This window comes from Ananas comosus, linkage group 1 (genome assembly GCF_001540865.1).
Source record: "Ananas comosus cultivar F153 linkage group 1, ASM154086v1, whole genome shotgun sequence".
Classification (NCBI taxonomy): Eukaryota; Viridiplantae; Streptophyta; class Magnoliopsida; order Poales; family Bromeliaceae; genus Ananas; species Ananas comosus.
In genome coordinates, this window is record NC_033621.1 from 3,692,377 (window position 1) to 3,701,840 (window position 9,464).

General features: G+C 40.6%; 2 protein-coding genes across 2 annotated transcripts; one reads left to right on the top strand and one right to left on the bottom strand.

Moving 5' to 3' along the window:
• Window positions 660-1,022, bottom strand: LOC109716852 (classical arabinogalactan protein 9-like). Its single transcript, XM_020242459.1, has one exon. The coding sequence runs from the start codon at window positions 1,020-1,022 to the stop codon at window positions 660-662; it is 363 nt and encodes a 120-aa protein (XP_020098048.1).
• Window positions 5,471-9,209, top strand: LOC109716874 (denticleless protein homolog). The gene is made up of 17 exons (XM_020242478.1): window positions 5,471-5,558; window positions 5,649-5,758; window positions 5,863-5,971; window positions 6,077-6,141; window positions 6,240-6,278; window positions 6,418-6,514; window positions 6,620-6,716; window positions 6,833-6,896; window positions 7,012-7,088; window positions 7,250-7,325; window positions 7,560-7,639; window positions 7,736-7,820; window positions 7,979-8,047; window positions 8,123-8,190; window positions 8,271-8,319; window positions 8,525-8,971; window positions 9,045-9,209. The coding sequence occupies exons 1-16, from the start codon at window positions 5,471-5,473 to the stop codon at window positions 8,870-8,872; spliced, it is 1,521 nt and encodes a 506-aa protein (XP_020098067.1). The 3' UTR covers window positions 8,873-8,971; window positions 9,045-9,209.

Here is a 9,464-nt window from a genome sequence, read left to right on the forward strand (position 1 = left end):
TTTTAAACGTTATTTGATGCAAACTTCTAATATAAAAAGTAATCTAAAGATAAGCACTAAGATTGAAATATCTAAAATTCGTGTATCTACTTAAAAATGAGTTGTAGCTCAACTGAAGTCTGTACATTTTTTACTACTGTTTGGTTTTCTGGTTTATTCCTATATACCATGATAATCAAGAAGTAAGTCAATTTTGTATTTGATTTTAAATTTAACAATCACTACACTCATTTTTTAGTAACAATCCATACAAATACATAATTTGATGGTTGTAACAATAGAAGTGGCATAATTTTAGGCCTCAACGTCTGTTTTTTTGTCTCTTCTGTCTAGCCTAAAATCTAATTTTTCTATTTTCCCTTTCTCTCCCCTCCTTATTCTGAGGCGTCTCTCCTTACCAAGAACCATGGCTCCTTCTCGAGGCGTCTCTCCTTCCCAAGGCGTCTCTCCTTCCCAAGACATCTTCTTATTCTCGAGGTTTAGGCCCCTCCCCCCTCTCTCTCTCTCTCTCTCTCTCTCTCTCTCTAATCCTCTCTCTTTTCTCTCATCCAGCTGCCTCCTGTTTCTATCTATTTCCTCCTCTCCCATACTTTCTCTCTCTCTTCCCTTCTCCTCTCTACCTTAGCCTCCCTCTCTCTCTCGCCGCCGCCCGGGGTCGGCTAGGGAGAGCGCAGCGGCGGCACTTCGAGCGCAGCGGCAGCAGCAGCGACCACAGAGGCCGCGGACAAGGCCGTGGGGCCGTCGAGGGCAAAAATGTTCGCGCGCAGCGGTGGCAGCAGCGGCCACAGAGGCCGCGGTAAGGGCCGCGGGGGCATCGATGGCGGAGATGTTCGCCGCCGAGGGGAGGGTGGACACAACGGCGGACCGGCGATGTTAACGGCTGGCACGATGGTGGACGAAGCGCCAATGACGGCTTCAGCGGCGTTGGGCGATGTCGACGGCGGGCACAGAAGCGGACGGCGCCAGCTTGGGGCAGCGTTGGGCGACGTCGGCGGAGTGATGTTGGTGGCAGCGGCAGACATGGTGGACGCGGCCTCGGGCGGCGACGAACAGGGAAGGGAGGAGAATGAGCACAGTTCTTCTTCTCTCTTTTTTTTATTTTTTATTTTTTTATTTGCTCACAATTTGTGTGTGAATGGGTTGTCTGTGCCTCCCCCCTCCCACCTTGCGCTCGCTCCTCCCTTTATAGGCCTTCGAGGGACCTAAAATCGGGCTCCCTGCCGGCGACCGACGACGACAAGACTGGGGTGTGATTTGCGGCCGGATCCGCGGGATCTGCGTACAGCAATGGCGCGATCTCCGGGATTTGCGTACGAGATGGCGGTATTTGCGGGATCTCCGGCTCAGCGAGCGGCGCGGAATAGCGAGACAGTGCGCCGGTGAGATTTCGGGTGCGGGATTCGTGAGATCTGTGTATGGGGCGGATTTCTGGCGAATCGGCGGGCTTCACAGGATCGTCGGGATCCGATCCGGGGATGGTTGTACCCTCGCGATCTCTGGGATTCGCGTACGGCGCGACGGGATTGGCGGTGCAGTGAAGGAGAAAGGGGCTAATATATAAATAATTTTTATTTTTTAATACTTGTTTTGTTATTATTTATTAATTATTATTGTATATTTACTGTAATTTTTTTTTCCTGCAGCAAAGCGCGGGTGTTTAACTAGTTGAAATAATTATAGTGACTAAAGAATAACTACAATAAACTGAAGGACAATTCCAAGAGTTTTGCCTGAGCAATATTTTCGGTATTGTTCCACAATAGCCTAATTAAATAAGGACAACAATCCATAAGATTTTTCTTTAAATGTTTGGTAGCATAAGAAACTTAAATCATTACCTCGCAATTTATCTCAATATCATATCTCAAGAATATGCTATCAACTGGAGGCTCGACGAATGCCTCTTCCAGATCCTTTCTATCTTCGGTGACTCCGTTGCTTTCATCTCCGGCGGAAGGAGCATGACCCGAATCCACATGTTGTACAACATGGACAGATACCAGTGCTCGCGGCATTGACGTCAACAAATTCTTCCTCAGTAATCTTCACCAGATCATCGGTGTCAGGATCGGGATCTTTCACAACATTCTTGCTCTAGGTTTCCCTTCTTGGCTACTACTACTCCCTTATTATACTTTTTCCTATATTGTTGATACTAATACACCATAAACCCCCCAAAAAAGTAAAAAAAATAGTGAAAAAAATGAGAAAAATATCAAATAAATCACCAGATTACACAAATCATATCTTCTTGCGGCCCGCGACTAAAGATCGGTGCAACTCTTGGTCTTATCCATCTAGATCGAATCCAAAGCTATAGGATCTCAGAGATTAATCAAAACGTTTGCGAGGAGAGCTGAAAAGAGCATTTTAATTGATATATAGTATAGATAATTGAAACCGGATCAAATTAAACCAAAATCAACACCAAATCTAAGAGCATACCTAATGTACGAATCAAAAATATTCCATTCATGTCGCTGTGAACAAAAAATTTTTGAAACCAAAAAAATCTTGGCGGCGTCCTTGTGGTGACGGCTGAGGAGGAGAGAGTAGATGAAATGAGCGACGGAGGAGAGCGAGGAGGGGTGCAAGTGGTAGCGGCGAAGGGAGGTGAGGAGGGCGTCATCGGTAAGTGGTCGGGGTAGCAGCGGGCGAGGGAGGCAAAGGAGAGGGAGAGAAAGAGAGAGAAAGAAATATGGGGACACAACGGGAGAAGGATCGAGAAAGAGAGAGACGGGTTGGTGGGAGAGATGAGGGGGTGTGCGGTGTGAAAGAAGAGAGGGGAAGATGAGAGGACGTGCAATAGAAAAAAAGGAGAAAGAGAATAGACAGGTAGTGTAAAAAATAAAAAATAAAAAATTTCAAACTAAGGAGCTTGTGCCACATCAGCTTTACCTATCAGGGATTCATATAAGAGTACAGATAGATAAATCCATGCTTTTATTACTTCTAGGTTAAATTTACATTCCTATTGGTTGATCGACATGCCAATTAATGAGCTAATAATGTATCCTCTAACTAGTCAATTAGTTAAAATCTTACTAGTGAAGTAACCTGCACTATGCAATCGATAGATAATAGAAAAAAAAAAATTTTATAGGAGAAATAAAAATATGGAAATATAGATATTTTATGATTGTTGAGAACAGTGATGGCACCATACGTCGTCCTTTTTGAGAACGCATGAGGAGCAGTGGATGAGGGCCGAAGGGCTCCGAGTAGCAAGCGAGAGGAAAAGGAGGAAAGAAAAAGAAAAACCTAAAATCATAGGTTGGGAGATCTAAAACCTTCCACCTAAACCGCTGAATAGGTGAGATGAGGAGAGAAGGACAGACGCCATTGTCGGTTTGGAAGATAAAGAAAAGTAAGAGATATGAGAAAACAAAAAAAGAAAAAAGAGAGAAAGAGAGTTGAATAATGTGGCTGTGAGGGAGAGGAAGGATTTTACTGAGATAGAAGAGAATAGAGAAAAATTTAAAATAAATAATAGGTCCCACCATCCTCAAATTAAAGTGGTACAACCACATTCGATTTGGTCATGAAAAATCATTTATAGGTATAGATTACTATGATCAGCGAGGCACATAGATTTTGCTCCAAATGAGCCCAACGAGTCATTATTGCTAGTGGACCGGGTCGTTACATTTAGTATCAGAGTCTGATAACCAGCCGGAAGTATGAGATAGATCTCACACCACCTGGTGAATCTGGGACAATGTATATGATTGGGTCGGGCTGACGATGATGTCAGAGTCTAAACGATGGAAGTATGTGATATCCTAATAGTCCTACATCGGATAACGTAGAAAAGTCTGATGGTTTTATAAGTAACGAACACACTAGTAATAATGATTGGGCTTAAGCATTTTGAGTCAGTGGTTTGGGCTCAATGAGTTATTATTGCTAGTAGGTTGGGTCATTACATTTGGTATCAAAGGCTGATAATTAGCCGGAAGTGTGAGATAGATCTCACATCGCCCGGTATTGGGTTGGACTGACGAGGACGTCAGGACCTAAACGAATGGAGTATGTAACATCCCAATAGTCCCACATCGAATAATGTGGCAGAGTCTAATGGATTTATAAGTGACGAATACACTAGTAATAATAACTGGGCTTAAGCATTGGGTCGGTGGTTTTGTTGTTGGTTGTGGAAAAATAAGAAGAAGAAGAAGAAGAGAGAGATAGTGAAGGAAGAATAGTAAGGAAAAGGAATGAAAAGGGACAGAAAATAAGGATTATATAGAGGAAAGGGAAAGAGAGGGCGATCAGTGGTGGAGAGAGGGAGGCATCCTCTCCTTGGACAACACATAAAAAAAAAGAGATAATGAGTGGAAGAGCATAGGTGAAATTTTTTTGTTCAGTTTGGTCGGTTGATTAGACTTTACTTTCGGTCCACTTGGCTGATTTGAGCTCAATGCAAATATAGTGGTCAAATTTGATAGTGTCTGAAATTAGCCTTAATTGGTTCCTAAGTTCAAAACAAACAATTTGATATAAGAATTTCAATTCGAAATGTAAAATTAAAATTTACGATGAATCAGAAAGTTACATAAATAATTTATTTTACTATAAAAAAATAACTAACATTTGACCATATTCCTTTTGTACCAATTATTATATGTCGCTGGAGCAAATCAAAGATATATTTTGGATAAAATAGTCTTGTATTTTGAGATTGGGTATTATAACTCGTGCATTTTAAGAAATTACATCTTTTTCATTCTACTAAATTAAATATCCTACAGTTGAGGGGGTTCTGCATATTTCTACAACCTTATATCTTTAAGCAATACTACGGATACACCCAAAAGTGGGTTGTATATCTTACACCCACTCTATCCCAAAACTATTAATATTCTACTTATCACATTAACTTTTTTATTTTTATTAAAAATTATTTGAATTTTTTCAACCCTAGGATAGGAGGTCCTACATTTGATGAAACCACTAATAAATTTGAGAAAATCCATAAGTTTTTCGGCGTCTCAATGAAAAGAATAAAAATTGAGGGGTCTATTTCAAAAGAGAAAAGCTTAGGATACTCTATTTTTGGACAATCCATTAAATTATTGATATATTGGCATATAAATGTGGATGGATTAAAAATTTAGGATTTAGAGTATAATAGTGGTATTTAAAGTTTAATAATGGCGTTTGAGGTTTAGTAATTAATATTTAAAGTATATAATAATAAACGTGTTACCTGTAACAGCACTCGTTTCAAAATTATCTATTGCTCAGGGGGTCTTCATACATTTTTTTCGCCCCATCCCATTTCTGATTTCTCNATTTAAAGTATATAATAATAAACGTGTTACCTGTAACAGCACTCGTTTCAAAATTATCTATTGCTCAGGGGGTCTTCATACATTTTTTTCGCCCCCCCCCCTCTCTCTCTCTCTCTCTCTCTCTCTCTCTCTCTCTCTCTCCTCATCATCTCTCTTTCTTTCTCCTCCCATCAACAATGGCGAGGCGAATCCATTCCTCCTCTTCCTCTTCTTCATCTTCCTTCTTCAGAGATCTCCGAGCTCGAGAACTCGGCGCCTCGAAAGGTACACAATCTCTTCTCCCTCATCTTCCTTTCACCCTCCGCCGCCTCGATCCATCGCTCGTAACGATCTCCCCGATCCTCTAATCTCCAGCTCCGAACCTCGCTGATCTCTCCTCCGACCTTGGCGGCCGCGGCCGCGGAGTCCTCGCGGTCGAGCACTTCGGGGGCTCCACCCCTCCCCTCGCCATCTCCTCCTCCAAGGTTTTACTTCACCCTTCTTGTTGTTGAATTTGTTTGTTTTCAATTTTTATTTTTTGGCGCAAAAATCCTTCCTTTTGATGCTTTGTTTGTTGGTAATTGTAAAGAGTATCGCAAGTTGTCGCCTCCTCGCTGTTTCCGATGAGGATGGATTCGTAAGCGTTTACGACACCCACCGGAATCTCCCGTCGTGCGCCTCTTCTCTGGAGAAATCAGGTCGGTCGAAGGAGTTCGAATTAGGGTTTGCTTTGCTGTGATTTGATTTTGGGGGACGGGAATGAATTTTGGCATATTTAATTTGGGGTTTTTTGCCCTGTTCAGCTGAAGCTAGGGTTTGTGACTGGGTTGCTCACAACAATGCTATTTTTGATGTGTGTTGGATAAAGGTACTCCTTTTCCTTTCAATTTATTATTCTTTATTTTCCTCCCATATAGATTTCTACAATTTATCTCTCTTCTATTTTAATTTGTTTAATTTCTTCAGGATGATGCACAAATTCTAACTGCTTCAGGTGATCAAACCGTAAGTGTTGCAAATAGCTTTTAAGTACACTCTTACTCTGTTGAAAAATGTTGAAGCTGCAGCTTTTTTTTAAAAAACATCTATTTAATCATGTAGTGTTGCTAATTTTATGGGAATTAATAAATTGCTACATTGTCAGATTAAGATATGGGATGCAGAAAATAGGAAATGCCTCGGAATCTTGGTAGGGCACACAGGCAGTGTAAAATCACTCTGCTCACATTCGTCGAATGCAGGTAATGTTTCCGTTTGGTCCGAACTGTTTCATTGGTTTAATTTCATTTAGTTTGGTTTCTAGGTAGTTGTTTGACACTCACAACTATTGCTTCTGCTCGGATCAGATCTCGTTGTTTCGGGCTCAAGAGATGGATCTATTGCTCTTTGGGATCTGAGGTGCATGTCCAATTCGACAAACAGCCGAGGAGGAGCGCGCTTCTCGTATGTCTCTAATTCTTCGCTATTTAATGTTTTCATATCAATAAGCACTTTTTGAGTATTGAAACTGGTGGAGAATTGTGAGGTTCGGTTGATTATAAATGTTTGCCGTAATTCAGATCTGCTGCCGTTGTCAAAGAAGCACATAGTCTTATGCAAGGAAAGCGAGCTAGGCGAGGAAAGGTTTGTAAATTGAAAGAAAATTGTAGTTCCTGGAATTGTAATTTTTTTATATAAAAAAAAGATGGAACTCTATGCTCTTTGAAAATATCGTAGTTGACGCAACCAATTCTTGTAGGCTGCTTCGATGAGTATCACATCAGTTCTTTATCTCAAAGATGATGTCTCCATTGCCAGTGCTGGAGCAGTGGACAGGTTAGGAAGAAACCCTGCTGTTATATTAATCGCCCTCATACGTTGTAGATCCTCATGGCTATTTTGTAGATATGATTAATTAACTCTCCTCTCACATCAGAATGCATTTTCTGGGTAAGGTTAGTGCATTTCATCTAATGGTTTCCTGTCACTCATGGTAGTGTTCTGAAGTTCTGGGATTCTCGGAACCTAAGATCAGCAGTTTCTCAAACAAGCGTTGAGCCACAAAATGGAAAGGTACGTACAATCTGTTCGAATAAAGGATATCGTCAATATTTCATGAACTGAATTAGTATGAAAGTGAAATAAATCCAAAATTGTTAGTTTTATAGATAAACCACACAATCTGTTTGGCCCAAGTAATGCCAATATAACTGAAGCTTGCCTTGCATGTGCTTCTAATCTGAGAACGTTGTATGCATCCAACTAATTAGCTTCTGGTCTTTTTGCCTCTCTCTTCTGTACCTAAAGGAAAGAGTGCAACATGGAATATCATGCCTATCTCAAGATTCGAATGGCGCATATATTGCTGCTTCGTGCATGGATAATAGGTAGCAATAACATCTATTCGGTCACTATGTTCAGCATCTTAAACTATGTGTTTTCGCAATAATAAACAAATACATCATTGCCTCCAAATATGTTAGGATTTACTTGTATGATGTAATTCACCTCCACAAAGGTCCAATGAAGGTCTTCTCCGGAAGCAGAATCGAGTCTTTCTTTGTGAAGGTGAGGAGGCGAAGAGTTTGTTCACCATTCTTTGCATAATTCAATGTGCTCCCTTTGTACTGGAATCTCTCTTGTCAATCAAATGATGTGCATACTTTGTTGACTCATTTATGTAATACGGATATATGATAATATAACCTTTGTTTGTATCATTGTAGTCGGCAATTAGCCCTGACAGAACTCACATTCTTGGTGGTTCTAGTGATGGCAATGCATATATTTGGCAGGTATTTATTTCTCTCCTCCTAGGACTTAATCCAGTTCTGTATCATTTTGCACATCAAGAAGATTTGTCATTGCAGGTAGAGAAACCTGAAGAAGATCCTGTAATTTTGACAGGCCACGAGGGGGAAGTTACGGCAGTTGATTGGTAAAAAGCTGAACCTACCCTATTTCTGCTAACCATGAACTGCTGTAGCTCTTGCTAATGCCTTTCCTCGCATTCATCAGGTTTACATCAGAGGTTGGGAAGATAGCGACTTGTTCTGATGATCTCACAGTTAGTTTCTCCAGCTAATTTAGAGCTTATTTTTCAGTCTTAGTTCATTGGCGATTTGCGCATTCAAATGCTTAATGCCTCGAAGCTCATTTATATCTGAATGCCACTTACTCAATATCAGGCATAATAGAACACGCATATTAAACATCAACAAATACATTAAAAATCACATTATCATTACAGTGGTAACTCTGGATTCTTACAGGTCCGAGTTTGGAATATCGGCGAAAGGAATTACAAGGATGCAAATTCTCCAACAGCAGTCAGAAAGAGGGTAACAGCACCCAACATTGAAGGCAGGAGGCTTGTTATAGATGAACAGGCAGCATGTTCAACAGATAACCCCTCTTCACCTCATAGACATAATGCATTTGAGTTCAGTACCCCCGAATCTGCGAAGAAGAGAAATTTCGGTTCCCTCCTAAGCGAAGGACTAGAGATGCAGAAGAGCCCAGAAGCTGAATTAAGCAGCCCTTCATCTGTTCTGAACCCTCCTCCCTCTCTGAAGAGGAGAACGATTTGCGATTACTTTGTCACTGCCTCTGAAAGTTGAATCATCTGATCTTGGTCATCTTCTTCTCTATGTATCGCATAAAATTTCAATGACTCAAGCCCGTCGAGCGCATTACCTGCAATTTTTGTGTGCTAATAGGTAAGTTGGTTGCTTATATCATGATCTTGTTTTTTCGAAGTCCATCTCATGCACAATTTTTGCTCTCTTACAGGTAGAAGATATCCAGCTCCTGTTGTCTCAACCAACTTAAATGGTTTTTTTTTGGTCTTGGTGGATCTTCTCTCTCTTTGGACTGCTCAATTTTACAACAACTATTCTTTTGCTCATACCTACCATGCCTAAAATGTTCATCTCTTTTCCAGCTATGTAGCAGTTGTACAGGAAAATTTGAAAATTAATTGGAGATAATAACATGCAACAATTGATTCTGTGCCTCAGTACATACTCGTGGTTGCTGCTAAGTTGAGAATTGAGATTAACTTGATTTTCTTTCTAAGGTACATTTATCCAAGGCCCTTTTGATATATACTTCTTTTTGGTATTTGAAGAGTATCAATTCATGGGCTATTTATATACATCTATATAGTAATCATACTAGGCTAGCAATAACATGTTTTCTAAGGTCACTTAT